A 22,052-nucleotide genomic window follows, 5' to 3' on the forward strand; every position below is an offset into this window, starting at 1 on the left:
CAACCTATCATGTGTCAGGATGTCCAATTAGGTTTCTTAGGACTATTGGTGGGTGGAATAAATTGCCTAGCAATATGCTAGAGGCATTGTAAAAGTACTTACAAAGGTAGACAATTATCTGAATTGTAATTCAATACCATACAAGCAAGCCTGACTGCAAATGCTTCAACAAGCTAGCTAGCATAAAAACGTGAGTTTCAAGGCATAGAATCAGAGAACAGAAGACTATACATGAAAACATCTTGAACTGCACCTTTGTGAAAAGTATACTTCCTCAAGAGGCCTTCCTTGTAGAACCCAAGTTTCTCCAACACCCTCTGGGAGGCCCTGTTCTCCACCAAAACCAGAGCTTGCATTCTGACCAAATCGGTGAGCTCTTTAAACCCATCACTTATGGCCATCTTCACAGCTCTGGTTGCTATGCCTTGTCCCCAATACTCAGTAGCTAACGCGTATCCCACCTCTGCTCGACACTTGTCATCACCACCTTGTGGCTTGATGAAGAGAAATCCGATCGAACGGTCATGGATGCAGATGGATCTGCAATAAGGGTGAGGGATGCAAAAATCCTTGATGTAGGAAAGTGCTTCTTCCTTAGAGGTGAATGTGTTCCAACGAGTGAATTGTGTTACCTTTTCATCACCGGCATAAGTCAAGAAGTCCTCAGCATCTGAGGGCCTATAAGGACGGAGTGTGATTTCCAGAGAATTGTTTGCCATTTCCTTTGTGATTAAGTTCTATGAGTGATTGACTAGCAAGTTTGCATCACAAACATATACAAAGCTATTCTTTTAATTTTTAAAGCATCTCCATCAACTCGGCATGTCAAATTGTCATGTGGCCATGGAAGTTGCTCCAACACGATACTTGGATTTGAATATAATAATAAAAAATTGTTATTTACCCATTTCTCCAACATTGAACCAATTTGCACAGAATGTAAATAAAAAAAAGTGTATTTTTCAACAGACAAGGAAAACAGCAAAGAAAAACATACAACATGCCCAGTGTTGCACTTGCTCTGGTAATTGGTCAACCAAGGCGGCCACAACTCACAAGCACAATACTTTCTTGCTGATTGCGACATTTTCTTCTTGCCCACCACTCCACGTAATTGACCAAAAGCGAAGAACCCACCTTGGCCCCTACTCATTATAATACACAACCGTATTTCTTGGCAATTTCTTATGCTCTCACTTTTTTGAGCATACATATACCCAAGACCCTCAAATTCTTCCCACAATTACTCATATAATTTCCAAGTGACCACAGTGAGAATTTGCCCACATGAAGAGAAGTTCAGGCCTATCAAATGGAAGAGAAGGCAGTGAAGCTGACTTCTCCATGATCACACTTAGGCCCTTGGAGCTTTCTGACATTGATGATTTCATGGTGTGGGCTACAGATGAGAAAGTGCCTCGTTTCTGCACTTGGGAACCTTATGCTAGCAAAGAAGAAGGCCTAAACTTCATAAAAAATGTTGTTCTTCCCCACCCCTGGTTCATGGCAATCTGCCTTGAAAACAGGCCTATTGGTGCCATTTCGGTGACCTCGAATTCGGGCACCAGTCGTTGCAGAGGAGAACTTGGCTATGTTTTAGGGTCCAGGTACTGGGGCAAGGGGATTGTAACACAGGCTGTGAAATTGGTGGCTGATATTATATTCAAAGAGTGGACACATTTGGAGAGGCTTGAAGCTCTTGTTGATGTGGAAAATGTGGCATCTCAGAGGGTGCTTGAGAAGGCAGGGTTTCAGAGGGAAGGTGTTCTGAGGAAGTACTTTATTTTGAAGGGAAGAAGTAGGGATATGGTGATGTTCGGCCTTCTTTCTACAGATTGGCAAACTTGATGCATTTGTAATTTGTAAACCCAGTAAAAGCAACAAGAACATTAATTATGTATTGATTTTATCTATTTTTCATGATTTTTGTTTGAATTTTGATATCAATGGGATACTGTTAAATTTAATACACACTTGAAGAATATAGAAAAATCTAGAAAAAATTAGAAAACTCAAGAAAGTTCACTAACTATGACAAGTCAAGCTTTAAGAGATGATTATTGTAAACTCTATAAAAGTCTTAATAAAAATCTTGTAATAAAGTAATAATATTATAAAGTAGTAAGGAGAAGAAGCCAAGTCCACCGACTTGGACAATGGCGGCAGCTTTAGTGTATAAATAGATGTCTTGTACAAAGCCAAAAAAGAGTGAGAAAAGGCCAAATAGCCAGCAAAGAGAGAGAGAAAAGGCCAATAAGCCTAGCAAACCGTTTCTAGTTGTTGAAGGCCAATAAGCCTAGTCCTCTATAAAGCCTTGTACCCATCTATTGTTGAATAAATAAAATCACTCTTTTATTCTCTAAAACCCAACCATTAGTATCAGAGCAAAGTTCGATCATCTTGGGCGTAAGAGTTCGATATAGTCCTCGTCATGTCTTGTTGAATAAATAAAAGAGATATTTAGTGATATACCCATTTCTAGCACTAATATTATAAATAAATTCTACACAATTGAATTCCTATAAATAAACCCAAAAAAAACCCAAAAAATGATAGTTAGCCTTATTGAATTTAATATTGATTATTAAATTACTTTGATGCCCTATTGAGTGCTTTGGGTATTTTTATGAGATTTTAGGGTTGGGCTTGTTTTAAGAAATTGATGGCAGTTTTGTAATTTATAAGAAGTTAAAAGCTTTTTTGTTATGTTGTAAATGGACTTTAGGTGTGTTTCTAAAGTCCATTTTATATAGGGCATTTTTATAATTTGGACCTCCATATTGGGTATAATAGTGAATCTCCCTAAATAAAATCACTCTTTTGTTCTCTAAAACCCAACAGATACACGTAGAGCAATGAAAGATGAAATCCAGACATTTCTGATATTGATTGATTGAGACTCTGCTATTCAAATTGCTACTTTCCAATTTGTTACTCAGATCCAAGCAAATCTTAGCACACTTTTACATATAATATTGTGTAGAAAAACACTTTAGCATGTGCTTCGAGTCAAGCCTTGCACTAGACTTCGAGTCAAATCTAATTTTAGAAAAACTATAAAGATTTCAACGCAAATCAACACTAAAATAAAGTTTACCTTGCGAATTTTCCACATCTCACCTACTAGTCTTTGTGTATATCAGCCACCAATCGTCGAGCTGTAATTCTAGTTTCTAAAAGTAACGAGCTTGATACGTTATATTATGAAATCATAGTTGGTTGGTTAAGTGCAACTATATTTGAATTTTTTACGTTCTTTTTGTTTTTAGTCATTGTGTATATTAGCCATCAATTGTTGATCTAACTGCTGTAATTCTAGTTTTTAAAAGTAACAAGTTTGATATGTTATGTTGTGAAACCGTAGTTGATTGGTTAAGTGCAATCATATTTGAATGTGTATCTTATTTCATAGTCTCACTACGTAACACAATTGTAACATGTTATTTATTAATTTTACATTCATTAGGATATTGAACTTCTTCTAATACCAAAAATAAATTACCATTAAACTGCTCCAATTTGCAGGGTTGCAGTTCCCTGCACTCTTTGTGACTTAAACTTGCCTAGTGTTTGTCCTGGCAATTGGTCAAGCAAGGCTGCTGGCCATCAAGACTTGCCTAGTGTTTGTCATGGCAATTGGTCAACCAAGGCTGCTGGCCATCAAGCGCGAATAATATTATTATTTCTTGCTCACCACTCCACTGCAAAGCAACACCTTATTTCTAGGCAATTTCTTATGCTCTCACTTTCTATTTTTGTGCATATATAAAAGGCAAAGGCTCTTCCAACTTCTGCCCATGATTGCTTTAGCCTTAGAGACAAAATTTCTTATATTTTTTCAGCTGCAAAGACTTTTCATAAAATTTCTAAGTGACCATAGTGAGAATTGTACACATATGGAGGGAAGTTCTGATATTGATCTCTCCAAGATCAGCGTTAGGCCATTGGGTCTCGCTGACATTGATGATTTCATGGTGTGGGGTACAGATGAGAAGGTCGCTATTTTCTGCACTTGGGAACCTTATGCTACCAAAGAAGAAGCCCTAAACTATATCAAAGAGAAGATTCTCCCACACCCCTGGTTCAGGGCAATCTGCCTTGACAACAGGCCAATTGGTGCCATTTTAGTGAGCTCAAATTCCGGCAGTGACCGGTGCAGAGGTGAACTTGGCTATGTCTTGGGGTCCAAGTATTGGGGCAAGGGGATTGCAACCCAGGCTGTGAAATTGGTGGCTGATACTATTTTTAAAGAGTGGACACATTTGGAAAGACTTGAAGCTTTTGTTGATGTGGACAATGTGGGATCACAGAGGGTTCTTGAGAAGTCTGGTTTCCTCAGGGAAGGTGTTCTTAGAAAGTTTTTTATTCTGAAGGGAAGAACTAGGGACATGGTGATATTCAGCCTTCTTTCTACAGAATGTGAAGCTTAATATATTAATTTGTACCCATTATGCAAATGTACCCTATATACATATATATTAAAAGTCTCATGATATGTGATGAACCATCCTTATGCAAGGCTTTTCATATTTTTTTCAGGAAGAAATAATATTGTAAGTGAAGAAACTGTTTGGTTGAATTGATAGCATTTCAGGAATAATGGTGGGTTAACAAAGTATTGTTCTTCTTTTTAAAAAAATGTATGTAAAATTTTACGATGGTGGCATATAACGTTGGTGGTAAGGGTGGACACAATTTCGGGTCAACCTGACTGAATCGAGGGTTGGCCTAAAAATGAGTGGGTCTTGAGTTCAAAAAATTACAAACTGCTATGTACAAGTTGGGTTACGGGTTAGAACCAAAACATAAAAATAGACTTAATTTTGAATTAATCCGATCAAACCGCCCAACTTGATCACAAAAATTTAGGTTGGGTTGGATAGGCCTATATAATTAGCTGATTTTGAGTCCAAGAAATCATAAACCGCTATATATCGAGTTGGTTTACGGATTAGGACTAAAACTGACCCAATCCAACTCATGCCCACCCCTAATTGGTGAGGAAATAGGACATGCAGGTGAGATTGTAGTTATTTTTAATGATATGTTATACTTGGAATAATATGTCTGGGAAATTATTCAATCCTTGACTTACTCTATGTTTACTAACAATGAGTATTGATATCAAATTCCCAATTTCCTTATGTTAATTAACTCACAAGAATATAAAAAAAAAATTTATGTGAGTTTCACATTAAATTATGTAATCTAATATATGAAAAATCAAGAATTAAACTGGTTAGAGAAGAGTGGTTAGTCGCATACCAATTTCTTCTTCCCTCTACTCCTAATTTTTCCCAAGTAAGGGACTTAAAAAAATAGAAGCAAGTAACTCGAAATCAAATTATAACACAATAATTTCATTGCAATTCATATTGTACTAATAAGTAATATAATGATTTCTAACTATATTTATTGCCGTATAATATTTGATTGTTAGTTAAATATTTGTATGATATTGTTGCCCCAACCATCACATTTTCATTTTCACTTTATTATTAGTTCAAGTAATTAAGAATATTTACCTGTGTTCTAATTTTCCTCTCCCAATATCGTTTGTATAAAAATAAAAAATAAAAACTTTCCCGATTAATGGCTTTTCTAGTCCAAGAAAGTAAACGTGCCAAGTATTTAGAGCAAGTCCACCTCAAAAGACTAAGAGCCTTTCCATCCAGTAGCTGAGCCCAAGGCTGGTGGGGGGGAGAAAAATTTTTTTCGGTACAGCGGTCAGCTCAAGTCCCGAGGGGGGGAGTGGGTCCCACCAACTCAGGCCAGCCCGAAGGCCAGTTCAGCCTGAGGTGAAGCCCGCGGGCTGTGACGTCAGCCTCGCGTTACAGTAGCGGCCAATGACTAGCTTCCACGTGTCGGCGTCTGGGCTCTCCGATCTGATTTTTTCCTTCAATCCAAAGGCAGCCAATTTTTCTGCAATAAAAAAATGAAAAAAATCGTAAAAACTTTTTAAAAAAATACCAAAAAAATTACTGAATTTTTTTTTTCTCTATACCTTACTTCCATTTTCAACATTTAAGTAAATGTCTTTGTCCTTTTACTTTCATTTATTTTTATATTACTCCATTTACTTAAGTTTACAATGTAAATAAGGAAGTACCCCCATTTGGATTCAAATAAAAATACTAGAAAATCAAATTCCCACCAAATCAAAATATGAAAAATCGGTTTTAGTGCAAAATACGATTTAGGCTAAAAATGATGGTTCATTAAGTGAATATATACTTCATATTAAAATCCCATAAAATCAAGTTTTCTTGTTTGATGTGTAAGGAATAAAAGCCGCCAAAAATTATCTTGAGAAAATGATTATTCCGAAAAATCATTTTTCATACTTAGCCAATATTGCACCTCCGCTAAAAAAATAATGTGTCCGCTCGTGTCTATAAATACCAACCAATACTTTTCACTTTTAACACCAAATCCTCATACTTTTTTTTTTCTATAAATACCAACCAATACAACTAATAAAATAAAATCTTATCCGATATGAATAGTATTGACACGTAGGAACCCAAAAATCTTATCCGAAAATATTATCCAAATTAATTATTTAAGTAAAAAAAAGTTGTGAAAAAACAAAAAAATGAATAGTAATTGCTCTTAGCCATGACAATGGTTGGAAACACAAAATACTATTTGCAAGGGCAACCACTATTCAAGTGAATAGTGGCTGCCCTAGCTCCCCCCTTGCCATGGCTAAGGGCAAATGGGTGGAGTTGCTCCATGGCAAGTGGGGAGCTAGGGCACCCACTATTCACTTGAATAGTGGTTGCCCTTGCAAATAGTATTTTGTGTTTCCAACCATTGTCATGGCTAAGAGCAATTACTATTCATTTTTTTGTTTTTTTCACAAATTTTTTAATAAAAATAATTAATTTAGATAATATTTTCGGATAATATTTTTGAGTTCGTACATATCAATATTTATTATAAAATTCATATCTCAATCGGATAAAATTTTGGTATTTATAGAAAAAAAAAAAGAGTATTTTTTTGGTATTTTTTTAAAAAAAAAATTCAAGTTTTTTCATTTTTTTATTGTACAAAAATTGGCTGCCGTTGGATTGGAGAAAAAAAATATGATCGGAGAGCCCAGAGTACGACACGTGGACTTTTAGTGGTACTGTAGCGCCAGACACTGTAGCGATGACGTCAGCACCAAAACGAGGGCTGGAGCTCGGGCCCACCTTGCCCTCGGGCCCACCTTGCCCTCGGGCCAGCCCAGGTTGCTGGGTCCCACCTTGAACTCGGGCCTGGGCTGCACGCTGGAACACCTTTTTTTTTTTTCCCCTCCCCTAGCCTCGGGCTGGGCTATCCGCTGGAGTTGATCTAAGGCAAGGCAAAGGCAAGGGAAGGGCTGCCACTATTCACGTGAATAGTGGCAGCCTTGCCTTTTTTGATTCCACCTCAAAAGGTTAGGGCAAGGGCAAGAAAAAAAAAGAAGATATTATGCAACAAAATATACACAATTTAGAAATGCAAGAAAAAAATAAATATGAAAGAAAATATAAACAATTTACAAATGCGGCAAGAAAAAAAAATTTACAATTTACAAATATTTGAAGGAGAAGAGTTTGTATGAGGATTTAGTGTGGAAAGTGAATAGGGAAAACATCCATAATTTTTTGGTATTTTTTTTTAAAAAAGAATTTTTTATTTTATTTTTTCCAATATTTTTGAATTTTTTTTCGCTCGTTGACTTTAACGCCTTCGGACTTGAGTCCAGGCAGATCTTGCCCGTGAGCTTGCCCAGGTTAGTGGGACCCAGAGCTTGCCCGGGCTGCATGTCGTTCGCTGGAGGGTCTTTTGGGCTGGCAGGGGGCCTTTTTCCAGGGTTGGTTTCATGCGCTGGACATGCTCTTATCTACTTGTAGTTTACATTGATTTAGGTTTCCTAATTCTAAAGTAAATCACTGAATCCAAGGCCCATACTGATTTATACAGGGTCGGCCCAAAACCCAAACCAAATTCTTCTCTTTTACGCTCCGCTGTGTCTCAGTCATCATCACTGTCATCACTTGCACAGCAGCAGGAGCTTCAGCAAGCAAGAGCGTCATCATCAAACATGGACCCACTCTCCGCCCTCCGCGACTTCACAATCCGAGGCGAGTTGGAGAAGATCGTCCGAGTCAACGACGAGTTCCGGTTCGACACAGACTACAGCTTCCCCTGCCACGCCGAGACCGCCTACCGGTCCAAGCAGGGCAATCTTTATACCCTCGAAACTCTCCTTTATTACGTCACCAACCACCACCTCAAGCACACCGACTACATCCAGAGCGCCCGCACCCAGGGGATCCCCTCCGTCACTTTCCCCGACCGCAAGCCCCTCCTCGACTACCTCACCGGAAAGATCTCCTCTTCCGACTCTATCGAATTCCTCCTCCCCCCTCAAAACGACGCCGTCCATCCCAAACTCCCCAGTCTCGATCCGAACGTCAACAGCGGCATCAACAACGACAGCAACGATTACGGTACGACTGATTCTAGGGTTTTCAGTCAAATTGAGACCCCGGTGGACTACATGTCGTTGATTTGCTCCGGCGAGAGGCCGTTGAAGGACCGGGAAGGCTTGTTGGAGTGTAAAGGGAGGAACTTTTACGGCGTTTTGACTTCGGCGACCAAGCGAGAGGAGGAACGACAGCGTATCGAGTCGCAGCAGAGGAAAGACGGGTTGGTGGCGAAGAGTAGGCTAATGGGTTCGGACGAGAGGGGCTTGACCGGGTTCGGAGACGAATCGGGTTACGACCCGAATCCCAAGCCCAAATTGCACTTGAAGGGTGGTAAAATTGGGGAAGGTGTGCCCATAATTTTGGTGCCCAGTGCGTTTCAAACGCTGATTACGATTTACAATGTGAAGGAGTTTTTGGAAGATGGGGTTTATATACCAACGGATGTGAAGGTGAAGCAGATGAAGGGGGCTAAGCCTGACTGTGTGACGGTGCAGAAGAAGTTCAGTAGGGATAGGGATAGGGTGGTAACGGCGTATGAGGTCAGGGATAAGCCCTCGGCGTTGAAGGCCGAGGATTGGGATCGGGTTGTGGCGGTTTTCGTGTTGGGGAAAGAGTGGCAGTTCAAGGATTGGCCTTTCAGGGACCATGTTGAAATTTTCAATAAGAGTAAGTGGAGCATTTCTGTTCTGGGCTTAATTTGATTGACAAATAGTTATCTGGGTCATAAGGATATTTGCTTTCTGAGTTTGTTTATGTGATTGTTGAAACTACATTGTAGCTTATGTGATTTGGGGTTGTTTGTGTATGTTTGTCTGTAATGCAGTCGTGGGATTTTTCATGCGTTTTGAAGATGACAGTGTGGAGTCAGCTAAAATTGTGAAGCAGTGGAATGTAAAGATCATCTCGGTGAGCATCTTGAGCTGGTTTGCTGCTTTGATTTTAGTCAGTTATGTTAGTTAGGGTCTTGCTTTTGTAATTCGAATCATTGTCACTGCATCTTCCACTTCATTCTTTTCTCTGTTTGTTCTGTTCTCATTCCATATGAACATATATTCTAAATGTGCAGATTAGCAAGAATAAGCGGCATCAAGATAGAGCCGCGGCATTAGAGGTGTGGGACAGACTAGAAGAATTTGTACGGTCACGGTCACATTCTTGATGTGCGTCAAGTTTTGGGGAGAAAGATGTATGCAGCTATCTCATGTTGGAGATCACTTGGATTTTGGTGCCTGCCTGTAACTTTAAAGTTTAGTTACAAAATTTTGAGGATATTATAACCTTATGTTTTTAGCTGACTGGAAGTTATATCAATCAAGAGAAGAGTACATGGAAAAATGATTGGTTGGTTGAATATCAAGGGTAGATATTTGAAGATGGATTTTGCCATTTTACAATTTATGCAAAGTTTTGGCACGCATTTGGCTGCTCGCACAGTTATTTTAAAGGATTTCTAATTTATCTTTGAACTGATTGAGAAAAAGCAGCCGGCTCCCTTGAATCAGCTTCTCCTGAGATTCTTCAGCCAGAGTCCTAGACACTGCTTGGCTTGCTTGGAATTGCTGGATGTTTTACATATTTGCAAGCTTTGGAGTGTACAAGACCAACCATCATCTCCGACCGATGCCAAAGCCAACCGGATGGGCAAACCTTGTCATACAGAAAATGCGTTGAGTGGAACTGCTATGTGGCTATGCCAGAGAATGGAGATTGAAGAGCTTATTTGTATTAAAGCCCTAATTTTGTTTATGCTGGTGTTAAAGTTGCAGTCTTATATTTTCTCCTTTACGGAGGCCTTTATGTAATGCCAGTACCCCTGATTGATATTCAGTATCATAAATCTTGTATAATTTATGCTTTTCAGTGCAACAATTTTGCTCTTGGCAAGTGCATTTGTTTTTGTTATGCTCCTTGTGTACACTCAGAAACCAGAAACCTTTATTATCAAAAAGGGAAGAGAGCAGGATGCCTCTTCTGTAGTACAAAAACATATATAAACCTCTCTATTGAGGTCACAATGAATAATAAATTACATGCATATATCTAAATACTGAATTCTAAACAATAATGGAATACATTTAACAATCATCAAGAGCATTATGTGTAACTCGAAAGGTTGGCCAACATAAAAGAAAATCAGCACATTGAGAGGGTAGCATATGCTGCAGCCAGAACAACAAACAGTTGAGTTGTAGACAACTTGATGGAGTTTCCAGATGAGCCAGCTTCAGTTGATGGTACATTTTTGGATCCAGTTCCTACACAATATGAACATCATAATTTCAGATGGAGCAGAGCTTTTAAACTTTGCTAAGGGGGAAAATAAAAGAATACAAAACTATTTTATTCATGCATAGCTGAAAGAATGATATGAACTATTTTGTACCTGAAGGACCATCACTCGGAGATTCTGGTGTTCCTGCTGGAGAGTCAGCTGGAGAAGCAGCTGCGCATTTTTAGCAGTGTACAAGTAATTAGTAGAAGATTAGCATCGACACGAGCCAAAAATCAAAGTAAGTAATCATCTGCAGGCTTACCGTTACACTGGCTGAGGGGTGGAGTCTGAACATTGCAAGCACCTGGTAATGCCAGAGCCTGAGTTTGATTGACATTGATCCCGAGTGATGAGCCACCGCCGTTAAGGACCTCACACAAGCACTGTGGAGAGGAGCGGACAACGCTAGCAAGCTGTGAGCAGCATCCTGAAGAAGGGGTTGAGGAGTTGCCAGTAATGTAATTGAGGCAAGGTGACATACTGATGATCACATTGGTACAACTAGATTGTGCTGCTGCTTTCGCCAAGAACATGGTCACCAGGACAAGGACCAAACTCATCTCCATCCTTTGTGCCATTGCAACAATTAAGTTCTTGAATTTGTGTAGGAAATGCTTGAGAAGTTGTAATATCTGCACTGGGATTTGAGTGTTTGATTAACTTGGTGAATTTTAGAGGAGGGGCATGTGCCTTTTGTAGGGGGCTAAAAGAAGAAACAGACAAAATGTTGGCTTAATTGGGTAACCAACTTCTCCTACTTATATTATTTCATAATTTGTTCTTTTGTACTTATGAAGCTTGGAACTTCAACATTTTATTCAAATGTTGTGGCTTTGCTGGCATAGGAGGACTAGTTTGGAGGCCGGTTATTGGGTGACCAACTTCTATTGTTTTTGGGGATCTGTTAGAAGCTGGAGGCTTAGAGAAATTGTTAGAGCAAAAAAGCTAAGTACATAGGAAGCAGGTTTTGGAGAGAAGGGAAATTACATTTGTTTTCTTATTTTTTTGGTATTTCAGATCAGACTGATGCGCATGGTTTATTTGACTTGAGCTTATGACTCTGTACAATGAGTGATATTGGATACCTGTCAATGAGAGTATGGTCAACTACTCTCTTATCCTGTATCTGCATGCGTCGGGCAGTATCTTTGCACACAAGTTGGTCAGCGAAATGTTGGGATGGTAGGGTTGTCAAAATGATTCTTGAAGCCAATTCTTTTTTCTTTTTTTTTCTTTTTTCCTTTGGGTGAGAGAGCTTCTCAACAAAATAGAAATCTGTCAATATTGAAGTCCTTTGGCAAATTGGAGTACAAGTAGCATTTGTGGTTGTGTTTTGGGCTCTCCCAATACTACTAATTTCGGACAAATGTGAGTTATGCTACTTGATGAGGATAGTGTGACCCCCTCCTTGCATCCAAGTTCGAGCCTCTCTTCCATAAATTATGACAGTTTAGAATATCACATTTTAAAAAATATAAAAACTCTAGTTTTGGGATAAACATTACCCTCATTTGAGAATTTCCTAACACATTTGAGAGCTATTAACCAACCATATGAATCCACATGGCATCAGGGGGTTAGAAAATTTCCTAGCCACCACCAGGTCAGCCAAAATGCAAGTCAAAATGGGCTCCATACAAATATGCCACATAATGCAAATCCCACCTACTCAAAAGTTTAAAAATCCCTTGTTTTCACAAAAGTTCGTTAAGGTAGTTGAGCTCCAAAACCAACTCACCTGTTTCTTCCCTCCACTTCTCCTCAATCCCCTTCATCTATAAATTCTCTCACCCTTCTCACCCCCAAACACAATTCACTAAACCCATCTTAGTCTTCTCTGATAGCACCATAAACTTATACATTTTACCAACTCCTACAAAACCACAAATTTGTTTCCATTTACAATTTCAGATATGGAGATTTCAGTGCCTTTTTTCCGTCTAGCCATGGCATTGGCAATGACTGTGGTCTTGGCTATGCCCGTCTATGGCCAAGTTGGTTCCCCTTGCAATGCTTCGGCGATTTCTAGCTTGACCCCTTGCATGAGTTTTCTCACTAATAGCAGCTCCAATGGCACCTCACCAACCGCAGACTGCTGCAATTCACTAAAAGCCCTCACAAGTACCAGCAGAGATTGCTTTTGCCTAATTGTAACTGGAAGTGTTCCCTTCCAACTACCGATCAACCGTTCTCTAGCCATCTCTCTCCCTCGTGCCTGCAACATCCCCGGCGTCCCACTCCAATGCCAAGGTAAAAGAAAAAGTTTCTAATTTCATATCGCACTTGGGTTTTCAATGTCAACGTGATTGTGTGTATCTTTTTAATATGAATACTAACATGATGTTTATAATGTGCAGCCACAGTTGCACCTATTCCTGCTCCAGGTACGATTATTTGCGCTTTCTTGCGAGTTTGACATGTTATATTATCAATGGAACATGTTACATATAATTCAGATTCTCTCATAACTTCATAAGTGAACATTAATTTCTTATATTGTTATGGTTGTTAAGTTGGTGAACTAATGTTGACTAATTGTATTTTTGGGCAGGTCCTAGCTCCCTTGCGCCAACCCTCTCTCCTGGAGCTTCACCATCTGGTCCAACAGGTAATCCCTGAAATTAGTACATTTTCAGCATAGCTGTGTCTCATTTAACAAGGCAGATGTATAATTTTTTTAGGTGTCTAAAATTGGTGACACACTTCTTGTTGATTCCCCATGTATGTTTCTCTTGAGCAGCTTCCTCTGTCCCAGAGCCAACCTCATCTGCTCTGTCACCAGAATCCGACACAACACCACTTTTAACTCCGCCATCTACAACAGAAGGCTCTGGAGCTCCAACCTCAACTACAGGGAGCCGCCCTGTTCTGACTCCTTCGGCTGCCTTTACCTCTTGTCGTCTCTCACCCTCTCTTATGCTTTTTGCATCAGGCATTCTGGCTTTGAAGTTTTTCTAGGCTGATTATGTTCATCTCTATACATATTTCCATACATTATTTGAGAAATATTCTTTTGTTGGTATGAGTGTGACTATTGTTTTAGGCTAGTTTAGATCATTGCAACCCATGTTGGGTGATTATCTATTGAAACTTGGGTTTCTGTATTGTATAATTTGAATCAGTGCAAATAAAAATTTGTTTTACTTTATTTTGGATCCCTTCAGACTTTCAGTTTCAGTGAATTACTTTAAGAATTAAAGCTTGATGCATGGGCTGCCATAAAACGTTAAAGATATATGATACCGCATTTTTAAACATGTTTTTTCAATCAAAATTAATCGGAGAAAAAAAATTTATGTGTCAATTGAACCCATTCACCGCATTCTGGCTTCGCGGTTAATTTTGAGTGAAAATGGCTCCAAGTTTCTTGAGTTTTTCTGTATAAGAGGAGTAAGGTGTTTGAGTAGTTGGTCTCAGTTCCTATGAGTTATCTGTATAAATAGTTGTATTATTTATATAAGCTGGTGAAGAACAAACTCATCTCATGTGCTTGGTTGGTGAAATTCCAGTTCTTTCCACATTTCAATTGTGCCTTAGTCACAAATCAAACCTCCTTGCTTGTTGAGACTTCATGTGCTTTGTTAATGCCTTGGCAGTTTCATGAGCACCCCTCACAATCCATGTGACAGGTTTCACTTCACCAACCCACCCTGCAGGGCAAATAGCATGCATCTGCAATTACATGGATGAAAAAAAAAAAATCATTAAAAAGAGAAAAGCTTAGAATATCTGAATTCTTCTGTTCTATGTCACCATTTAACTCTGGTAGTGAGAAAGTTCCTCAACAGAGAGGTCACTGCATACATGAAAATGGAACTCAAAAAAAATTTATTTGGTACTGATGAAACTGTCATACAAATAAATCAATAAAATGGCCTTTTCAACTTGGTTAGCAAAATGTTTGAATTGTATAGCGTAATTATCATAATTTCTATACTTAACAATAAAAAGGCATAAAATATCAGTTGAAGCTTATAAATATGCAGACAGAGAGAGACATAATTACTTTCTGATTCAATGACACTCGTGGGCATGAGGAGATTGGTTTTCTCCGGGATTTCTTGGATTTTGGCATTTCTGCTTTTTGTTTCACCATCTGCAGTTAAAACCCAAATTCCTGGCTGCTCCTTGGTGGGTCTAGACCTTGAGCATTGCTTGAAACCAAGCAGTGGCTTTATTTCCATGGATGATACTTGCTGCACAGCCCTTAATCAACTCGTCCAAGCCGGGTATGGATGCTTGTGCTCTCTGATAGCAACATCCCCATCTCTGCCTCTTTTAGGCACCCCCCTTTCATTGCCATTATCAAATTGCTACATATCTGCACCTCCTTTAACTCAGTGTCAAGGTATATATATAATTATGCTGGATTCAATTAAGCACCCTTAGATGCATAAATAAAATTTACATCCTTTCTTCCCCTCTTATTTTGTACAGTGGTAGCTCCAAAGGCTGAAGGGGTTCCACCAAATGGCCCTCATGAGGAGATTGCACAACCTTCTGGTCCAACTGATCACCGAGTCGTGCCGGTGGCTCCGGTTGAAGTGCTGCAGGCTCCATTAAACTCAACCAGCAATGGAAATGCTACAGTGGTAGAAGCAAAGCAGCCACCAGTGACCAAAAGCAGTGATGATATATCAAACAGAGAGGAAAAGACCAAGCTGCATCCACTGCCAATGCTTTTGCTTTCCTTGGCTCTTCAAGCTTGTAAAGCATTGTATTAGTTTTAATTCTCTATTTATCTGTGCAATAAAACATCAGCTGATAAAGTAATTTTATATCTTATAAATAATGATTGATTTAAAACTTCTAAAACTGTTTAGTGTTGAGGCCTCTTCTTGTTACAGTTAGTTTGGAAAAAAAAAAAAAAAACTACCTACTGTCAACTGCCTCCAAAAGCCTAAAACTTGGGTAGTTGGTTAGATAGAGATCACATTCTTTTCGTTATTAAACAAACTTAACAGCCTTCACACGGAAGCCAGAAAGGGTACTTTCGGAAAATCAATATTCCTCTGTTTCCCGCCATTTCTCTCTCAACACTCAAAGCATGATCACCACCACCACCGCCCTGCACCAGTGGCTCATGGCCTTCGTCCTAGCCTGGACACTCGTCGTTCTATCCGCAGCAGCAGCAGAACCGCCGCCGCCGCCAGGTTGCGCCGACGAGCTCGTGAGGTTCTCGCCGTGCCTTCCGTACGTGTCGTCTCCGCCCAACAACCTGTCCGACTCGGCCCCACCCAAGTGCTGCGACGCATTGTCGTCGTCGTTTGAGTCCGGCGAGGCCTTGTGCCTCTGCTACTTGATCCAGGACCCTCCGATGCTTGGGTTTCCGGTGAACGAGACTCGCGTTCTGTCTCTGTCTTCTACTTGCCCTCTCAGCAACAATGGCACAAGCACAAAGAGCGCTGATAATTCTTTGGAGTCGCTCTGCTCAGGTTCTTGACTTTCTTCAACATTTTCCTTTGCCCAATTTAGGGTTTTATTTATTTATCGATTGAAAAATTACCAATCTTTATTTCTTAAAGCTGTGAATGTAAATACGATGAAATCTGGGTTCGAAATTCTAATCCATTGGGTAACTGCAACAGGGTCGCCTGAACTCCCTCCTCTCCGCAGCTCAACGACTTCAGGGATTTCATGTCCTTCTCCTTCTCCTTCTGGTACCCTAGTCTCTCACTCCCTCCATGATTTTCTTGGATTATTTATTTACCTTCATTTGGATTAATGTTCGTTTTTTAAGTACATTGAGATTTGAGAAATATGCGAGTGAATAAATGGGAGCATATTGGGTTGACTAGCTACCTTTGACTTAGGTTTGCGTTCATTATTTTTCAGGAGCTGACAATGCTTCATCTCCTTTGATGAGCTTACCATCAGAATCAACAAACAGTTCAAGCTTGCTGCCGGGAAAGAGATCGCCGACGACAACTCCACCAAGCTCAGCAGTAGAACCAGCTGGGGTGTCTACAGCAATGAAGCAAATTTGCAGAAGCAATACTTGGTTTCTACCTGCCGTACTGATTTTTCTTGTTCCCATCTCCACTCACCTATAGTACTAAGCTCATCTGATCATACACATAATCAAGCATACTTGTGTTACTCTGTTACATTGACATTCCTGAATTTGTATATTCTGATACAAAGTTCTGCTTAATTGTGTGATGATGACCTGTGATAATTGAGCAATGAAGTCTAAATATCTTTAGAAAAGGTATTAGCAATATCAATTCAATATGGCAGTAGGCAAATGAAATCCACCACTCTCATCTATTCTTTATAATTGTATGATAATATGCCAACTACTTGAAGGCTATTATAAGTAACTTCATCGGCATCAACTATAATACCCACTTTCACAGCATACACAATGCATTAACTGCGGTACTACTTGGCACTAGCTTCGAATCCTGCTTCAAAATCCAGCTCCACCTAGAGCCACAGACTCATGGCACACCAAAGGCGAAAAAGGAAAATATATTTCCAGCCAACAATCATTGTAAATCCTGGGATTCATAGTATATGAAGAAAGACAAATGCTTTATTGTCGCATTATATGTTCAGAAACTCAATATTTACTTCCAGCCATCAGACCATTCAGCTTCGTCATCCACGACAGGTTGGGGAGCTTCTGTTTGCCTGGACCCTTCCATGACAGGATGGGGAACTTCTCTTTGCCAGGAGTCTCGAGCCCACCCATCATCTCCAGAGCACCAAGTGTTTCCTTCATTGTTTAAGAGATCTTCCTGTGGGTCCTCATAAACAAGCTCCTGCCTCTCAGGGGGGTTACAGCCCAGATAGGATGAGTTGTCTGCACAACGCCATAGAAGCCTGTTCCAGTTTGGGTCCTGCAAAAACCAAACAACTGATATTATAAGAAAATAAATCCTTGAATTGCACATATTTATTTATATAGACCTCAGTTGATTTGAGAGAATGTCCTGCAACCTGTAAGACAATGGGACAATACCTTGCTGATGATGTGCGGATTCCCAATTACAATTAGCAAAGCTTTAGCACGAGTAATAGCCACATTAAACCTTTTTGGATTGCTCAAAAATCCCAAACAGTATCTTCTGTCAAATTCATCGTGTTTGATTGTTGATCGGACAGTTGATATTATTATAACTTGTCTCTCTTGTCCCTGAAATTGCTCAACACTTCCAACCTTGATGTTAGGCATCTCCAAATTTTCGAAAGCTTTCTTCAGTTTTAGTACTTGCTGCCGATAAGGTGCTATGATCCCAATATCTTCCTCACTCAAATTCCTTTTTGCAGTCAATTGCTTAGTGACCTCTACTACCTTACTTGCCTCAGTCCGATTAAACCACGATGGATTACTTCCTTCCCTCTCATCACAGCCTTCGATGCCAAAGAAAAGAACAGGGAAATCCTTGTTAGGAAGAAGGTCCACCCTTGCCATGAAGGGAACTGAGTCATCTTTACAAGCAATCAACTCTTGTCCATAGAACAACATGTTAGGGAGATACAAAATTTCTGGGTGGCATCGATAATTCCTAACCAATTTTGTTACATAGCTTTTATCCCCATTACTATAAAACTCACATTCGAATATTCTCTCCAAGTATGATCTCCCCAAACCAAAGGATTCTGCTTGGCTGGAGTTTATGATTGGACCTAATTGCTTAGGGTCTCCAGCAAGAACAACTACTGTATTCCGATGGTAGAGATTCGATATTGGGATCATGGTTTCTGGTTCTGAAGCTTGGCCTGCCTCATCCAAGATAATATGAGAGAAGTGGCCTCGTGGGACACCTTCTGCATGAAGCAGAGAGGCACTCATATAGGTTGATATGATGATCCTATAGCGCACGAAGACACGGAGTTCAGGACACTTGAAGGTATCGTCATCAAAGAAGCAGAAGTCAATATGGTTAGGATTGACATCTTCATAAGGACGGGAAGATGCATTGAGCCTGAATATTTCATTCTCTCGAACTGCTGTACCAGCCTTTGCATTGAGGAGTTTTTCCAGAATGTGGTCTGCTGCACTATTTGAAGGTGCACACACAAGGATTCTAGTATTCTTCCGAGTTGCGTAGAGTTGGAGGATTGCTTCCACTAATGTCATAGTCTTGCCTGTTCCAGGAGGACCATAAATCACATAGGGTGGCCCTCCTTTGCAGCCAAGGATCATCTCAACTGAGCACATCTGCTCCTTATTAGGTGTACAAGATATAGGCACCAGTCGAGTGCCTCTAATCATCCTTCTCTGATAGGACTCAGATGGAAAAAGGAACATTATCTCTAATTTTTCTGCTGCATCAACTGCTTGATATAACCTTCTCATGGTGATTCGATTAAATGTAAATTGTACACTATAAAGGTTACCATCTCTGTGGCATGCGTGAAATTCTGGAGGAAACTTCAAGTAAACATCATCAGCCTCAACACGGTAGATATAACCCTGAGCAGAACACATTAAAATTTTTTGGAAAGATAAGCTATAGAATTCTGGATATTTAAATAACATGAAAACATTTGAGTATTGATGAAAAAGGCCAAATACACGCATTAGCCAACAGCTTGTGAAACACAAGCATATGCATGGATTAAATTCTCTTTCTTCATGAATGAACTGCCCATGGATCATGAATGGCCAACTTCTGCCAACATTAAAGGAAGGAACCTTTCAACTATTTTCTTTGGCCAAAAATTACTTTAGAGAATGATTTCAAGTACATGAAAAATTATAAAATGTAAGAGTGGCAATAAGTTGTTTTAAAATATAAATAGTATGGGATGATAATACTCTAGAAGTCCAAATCTATATCGGTAGAGCTAAGCATTTACAAAGAGATAGATGAATAAGTATATAATACCAACAGCTAACAATCATAGCATTCAGTAAATGCATTAGATGTTTGGTCTTAATGATAAGATTTCGTTTCAGAAGGACAACCTGATACGGAGGAACTGTATCATCTGCATACTCAGAAAGCTTGGCCAAAACATAATCCCCTTGGACAAGTGAAGGCCTTCTCTCAGCAAGCCCAGGGACTTCAAGGGACAAAAATTGATGTCCTCTCTTCCTCAAAGTAACACCTACCATATCATGGCTCCTCATACTTTCCTGAAGCAATCACCAAATTGATCACAAATCAAGAACAACTTCATACAGTGTTGTTACAAAATGAAGAACTTACCTCTATCTGTATTTCCTCCATGATGAGTAAAGTTTTGAAGTAATCTGCATAGTTCCCTCTCGTAAGACCTTCGGTGACAACATAAGGAATCTGCTTGCTCTCAAGTAATTCTCTGATGTCTTTTGGAATGTCGTATCGAGGAAGCCTATTCTTGTACGGTCGTCGGTCTGCTACTCCACTAGGGCGTACACCCACATGAAAACCATCCACAAGAAGTGGTTTCTTTCTAGTGGCTCTTGTGTATGGTTTTGTTGAGGCCATAGATTGGGATATTTTATCTTCTGCTAAGAGAATAACAACTCGTTCAATCTGTTCAGTCTCCAAATCAAAATGCACAAAGGCCTTGTGCTGACCAATTTCCTTGGGTTTGCAAGATAGCCATACAGTCAAAGTATCTCCTGGCTGAAGCATTCTGTCCTCCAGAGAAGTAGACTCAAGGAAGGCTTGGATGGTTTCGACATCAGAGTCTGCAGTTGGGGGTTTCATCAGAGAAAGCTTGAAAGAGTCCTCTGGACTTGAGGCGTAAATTTTAACACCGCATAGCTCCACCGGGTCATGGGTGGTGTTCTTAATAGTTATCTTATCCACAGCTGTTTCTCCTACGCATACTGATTGAGGCTTTTCACCTTGCTTTCCGCCCACATAAGGGAATGGGACTGAAATAACAATTGGACCCTCTTCATATGGGTTGTAACTACGCACCGATTTATCATCCTCAAAATCTATGAAGCCGATTTCTCCTTTGTCTCCAATGACAGAGCATTCCTCATCCGACTTATAACCATTTATACCCATCACCAAACGGAGACTGACATGAAGAACAAACTATGAGTTACAAACTAGGGAAAAAATGAATAAAAAAACAAAGAGAGAGGAGAAGAAGAAGAAAGTGGTTTCTGACTAGAAGATTAAGGTACCCAATGATAAGTACTAAAGACCAACTAGCTCCTGGTCTAGCCGTACTTCTCTTCCCAATGTTGGAAGAGGTCCAAGTTCGAATCCCCCCTCCCCCGTTGATCCAGATAGAAAACTACCAGTCTACCACAGACCAATTTCGCTACCAAGGCTTGGTAAAGGTACATTGGAAGCAGTAGATTCAAAATCAGAAAAACAATTACATGAAGGCTCCAACAAAGTTAGTAGACCAACAATCAGAAAAACCGCAGAACAGGGAGAGCAAAGTGAAAACGCGGCTACCGTGAAGCATTTAACAAAATTTATACAATCTTACATCAATTCCAGAAACCCATATGAGAACCAAACTCTACATCAATACCCGAACGCACGCAACAAACTCATTGACAAATACAAACAAATACACAAACAATAAGAAATCGCTCTGAAAGAAAGCTAAGAATCGGTTGAGAGACAGACCTGATAAAAGAAATGCGGAGGCCTTGAACGACAGAGATGACCCAGAAACCCACCGCTGATCAAACCTCAAAGACTAGATCTTTGAGAGAGAACCAGATAATCCGAAAAAGGGTTCACTGCATTTCATCCAATAGAAAGAAAAAAGCAAATGAAGTTCAACTTAGTGTACAAGGAAGACTGGAGAGTGAGAGAGAGAGAATGAAAAGGAAAAGCCCCGGACAAACCAAAATACTATTTTGTAAAAGTTGCAAACTAACAAATAACCTGGACCCATTATTTTATTTGTGAAGTGGCATTTTCCAGTTTTGGATTCATCTTGTCAAAATTCTTCGCTCTAACTTCCCCCTTAAGTATTATCACTAGTGAATTAGTGATGGATGGCCAAAACGTGGTGCAGCAGTTCAATTTTCTGCTGCTCTATACAGTGCTCAACATGGGATAAAGGGGTATCCTGTACTGTCCCGTCCCTGCCCAAAACTCATTTCTGTCAAGGTCGGATAGAATAGCCCAAAGTAATTGAATTTGTGTTACCAGTTTCATGCAAGTTTTATGAGAGTGAACTGTGAGTATGGGTCCACTGCATTCAAATAATATGATCGTATAAAAATACTCATCTGGTCTAAAATACACTGCCCATGTTCCAAGGTTTAGGTTTTTGTTCATAAAAGATTTGTGAGACTTTTTGTGTGTGTGTAAATACCATGAGATGTCCCCACACCTGAACGGTGGGATTAATCCCTGCTCAGAGTTCGGCTTGCCCCTGACCCCAAAGTGCTT

The 22,052-nt window shown here is 39.7% G+C and overlaps 8 protein-coding genes across 9 annotated transcripts; 5 read left to right on the forward strand and 3 right to left on the reverse strand.

Annotated features, from left to right (window-relative positions):
• Positions 1–12: 12 nt before the first annotated feature.
• On the reverse strand, positions 13–1,191 carry LOC117616658 (uncharacterized N-acetyltransferase p20-like). The gene has a single exon (XM_034346038.1). The coding sequence runs from the start codon at positions 717–719 to the stop codon at positions 198–200; it is 522 nt and encodes a 173-aa protein (XP_034201929.1). The 5' UTR covers positions 720–1,191; the 3' UTR covers positions 13–197.
• Positions 1,182–1,971, forward strand: LOC117616657 (uncharacterized N-acetyltransferase p20-like). The gene has a single exon (XM_034346037.1). It carries the CDS (start codon positions 1,288–1,290, stop codon positions 1,846–1,848), a length of 561 nt encoding a protein of 186 aa, XP_034201928.1. The 5' UTR covers positions 1,182–1,287; the 3' UTR covers positions 1,849–1,971.
• A 1,846-nt stretch (positions 1,972–3,817) lies between these two features.
• LOC117615317 (uncharacterized N-acetyltransferase p20-like) lies at positions 3,818–4,557 on the forward strand. The gene has a single exon (XM_034344382.1). The coding sequence runs from the start codon at positions 3,897–3,899 to the stop codon at positions 4,428–4,430; it is 534 nt and encodes a 177-aa protein (XP_034200273.1). The 5' UTR covers positions 3,818–3,896; the 3' UTR covers positions 4,431–4,557.
• Positions 4,558–7,955: 3,398 nt separating this feature from the next.
• On the forward strand, positions 7,956–10,331 carry LOC117615096 (protein CDC73 homolog). The gene is made up of 3 exons (XM_034344099.1): positions 7,956–9,131; positions 9,289–9,371; positions 9,532–10,331. The coding sequence occupies exons 1-3, from the start codon at positions 8,078–8,080 to the stop codon at positions 9,622–9,624; spliced, it is 1,230 nt and encodes a 409-aa protein (XP_034199990.1). The 5' UTR covers positions 7,956–8,077; the 3' UTR covers positions 9,625–10,331.
• A 39-nt stretch (positions 10,332–10,370) lies between these two features.
• On the reverse strand, positions 10,371–11,385 carry LOC117615097 (non-specific lipid-transfer protein-like protein At2g13820). The gene is made up of 3 exons (XM_034344100.1): positions 11,000–11,385; positions 10,849–10,908; positions 10,371–10,720 (listed from the first exon to the last, which is right to left on the reverse strand). Exons 1-3 carry the CDS (start codon positions 11,313–11,315, stop codon positions 10,599–10,601), a joined length of 498 nt encoding a protein of 165 aa, XP_034199991.1. The 5' UTR covers positions 11,316–11,385; the 3' UTR covers positions 10,371–10,598.
• Positions 11,386–12,539: 1,154 nt separating this feature from the next.
• Positions 12,540–13,811, forward strand: LOC117615592 (flocculation protein FLO11). Its single transcript, XM_034344695.1, has 4 exons — positions 12,540–12,987; positions 13,095–13,121; positions 13,289–13,345; positions 13,478–13,811. Exons 1-4 carry the CDS (start codon positions 12,651–12,653, stop codon positions 13,693–13,695), a joined length of 639 nt encoding a protein of 212 aa, XP_034200586.1. The 5' UTR covers positions 12,540–12,650; the 3' UTR covers positions 13,696–13,811.
• Positions 13,812–15,784: 1,973 nt separating this feature from the next.
• On the forward strand, positions 15,785–16,790 carry LOC117614231 (non-specific lipid transfer protein GPI-anchored 2). The gene is made up of 3 exons (XM_034342971.1): positions 15,785–16,172; positions 16,326–16,397; positions 16,573–16,790. Exons 1-3 carry the CDS (start codon positions 15,785–15,787, stop codon positions 16,788–16,790), a joined length of 678 nt encoding a protein of 225 aa, XP_034198862.1.
• A 181-nt stretch (positions 16,791–16,971) lies between these two features.
• LOC117614522 (probable RNA helicase SDE3) lies at positions 16,972–21,805 on the reverse strand. Of its 2 annotated transcripts, XM_034343363.1 has the most exons (6): positions 21,276–21,805; positions 20,819–20,967; positions 19,902–20,709; positions 19,658–19,828; positions 17,705–19,162; positions 16,972–17,582 (listed from the first exon to the last, which is right to left on the reverse strand). In XM_034343363.1, the coding sequence occupies exons 3-6, from the start codon at positions 20,694–20,696 to the stop codon at positions 17,310–17,312; spliced, it is 2,697 nt and encodes an 898-aa protein (XP_034199254.1). In that variant the 5' UTR covers positions 20,697–20,709; positions 20,819–20,967; positions 21,276–21,805; the 3' UTR covers positions 16,972–17,309. The 2 variants fall into 2 exon arrangements, with proteins under 2 accessions (XP_034199254.1, XP_034199253.1); XM_034343362.1 differs by lacking the exon at positions 20,819–20,967.
• Between the last annotated feature and the right edge of the window lie 247 nt (positions 21,806–22,052).

The sequence above is a fragment of the Prunus dulcis genome, chromosome 1 (assembly GCF_902201215.1).
Source record: "Prunus dulcis chromosome 1, ALMONDv2, whole genome shotgun sequence".
NCBI lineage: Eukaryota > Viridiplantae > Streptophyta > Magnoliopsida > Rosales > Rosaceae > Prunus > Prunus dulcis.

Excerpts from the sequence above, each read along its gene's own strand:
- LOC117616658 (XM_034346038.1), bottom strand. The coding sequence starts at position 719 with ATGGCAAACAATTCTCTGGAAATCACACTCCGTCCTTATAGGCCCTCA.
- LOC117616657 (XM_034346037.1), top strand. The coding sequence starts at position 1,288 with ATGAAGAGAAGTTCAGGCCTATCAAATGGAAGAGAAGGCAGTGAAGCT.
- LOC117615317 (XM_034344382.1), top strand. The coding sequence starts at position 3,897 with ATGGAGGGAAGTTCTGATATTGATCTCTCCAAGATCAGCGTTAGGCCA.
- LOC117615096 (XM_034344099.1), top strand. The coding sequence starts at position 8,078 with ATGGACCCACTCTCCGCCCTCCGCGACTTCACAATCCGAGGCGAGTTG. Across the intron at positions 9,132-9,288 it reads TGTTGAAATTTTCAATAAGA|TCGTGGGATTTTTCATGCGT; the intron begins GTAAGTGGAGCA and ends TCTGTAATGCAG. Across the intron at positions 9,372-9,531 it reads GGAATGTAAAGATCATCTCG|ATTAGCAAGAATAAGCGGCA; the intron begins GTGAGCATCTTG and ends CTAAATGTGCAG.
- LOC117615097 (XM_034344100.1), bottom strand. The coding sequence starts at position 11,315 with ATGGCACAAAGGATGGAGATGAGTTTGGTCCTTGTCCTGGTGACCATG. Across the intron at positions 10,909-10,999 it reads ACCCCTCAGCCAGTGTAACG|CTGCTTCTCCAGCTGACTCT; the intron begins GTAAGCCTGCAG and ends AAAAATGCGCAG. Across the intron at positions 10,721-10,848 it reads TCCGAGTGATGGTCCTTCAG|GAACTGGATCCAAAAATGTA; the intron begins GTACAAAATAGT and ends CATATTGTGTAG.
- LOC117615592 (XM_034344695.1), top strand. The coding sequence starts at position 12,651 with ATGGAGATTTCAGTGCCTTTTTTCCGTCTAGCCATGGCATTGGCAATG. Across the intron at positions 13,122-13,288 it reads TGCACCTATTCCTGCTCCAG|GTCCTAGCTCCCTTGCGCCA; the intron begins GTACGATTATTT and ends ATTTTTGGGCAG. Across the intron at positions 13,346-13,477 it reads TTCACCATCTGGTCCAACAG|CTTCCTCTGTCCCAGAGCCA; the intron begins GTAATCCCTGAA and ends TCTCTTGAGCAG.
- LOC117614231 (XM_034342971.1), top strand. The coding sequence starts at position 15,785 with ATGATCACCACCACCACCGCCCTGCACCAGTGGCTCATGGCCTTCGTC. Across the intron at positions 16,173-16,325 it reads TTTGGAGTCGCTCTGCTCAG|GGTCGCCTGAACTCCCTCCT; the intron begins GTTCTTGACTTT and ends TAACTGCAACAG. Across the intron at positions 16,398-16,572 it reads TCCTTCTCCTTCTCCTTCTG|GAGCTGACAATGCTTCATCT; the intron begins GTACCCTAGTCT and ends ATTATTTTTCAG.
- LOC117614522 (XM_034343362.1), bottom strand. The coding sequence starts at position 20,696 with ATGGGTATAAATGGTTATAAGTCGGATGAGGAATGCTCTGTCATTGGA. Across the intron at positions 19,829-19,901 it reads TGGAGGAAATACAGATAGAG|GAAAGTATGAGGAGCCATGA; the intron begins GTAAGTTCTTCA and ends TGATTGCTTCAG. Across the intron at positions 19,163-19,657 it reads ATACAGTTCCTCCGTATCAG|GGTTATATCTACCGTGTTGA; the intron begins GTTGTCCTTCTG and ends TGTTCTGCTCAG.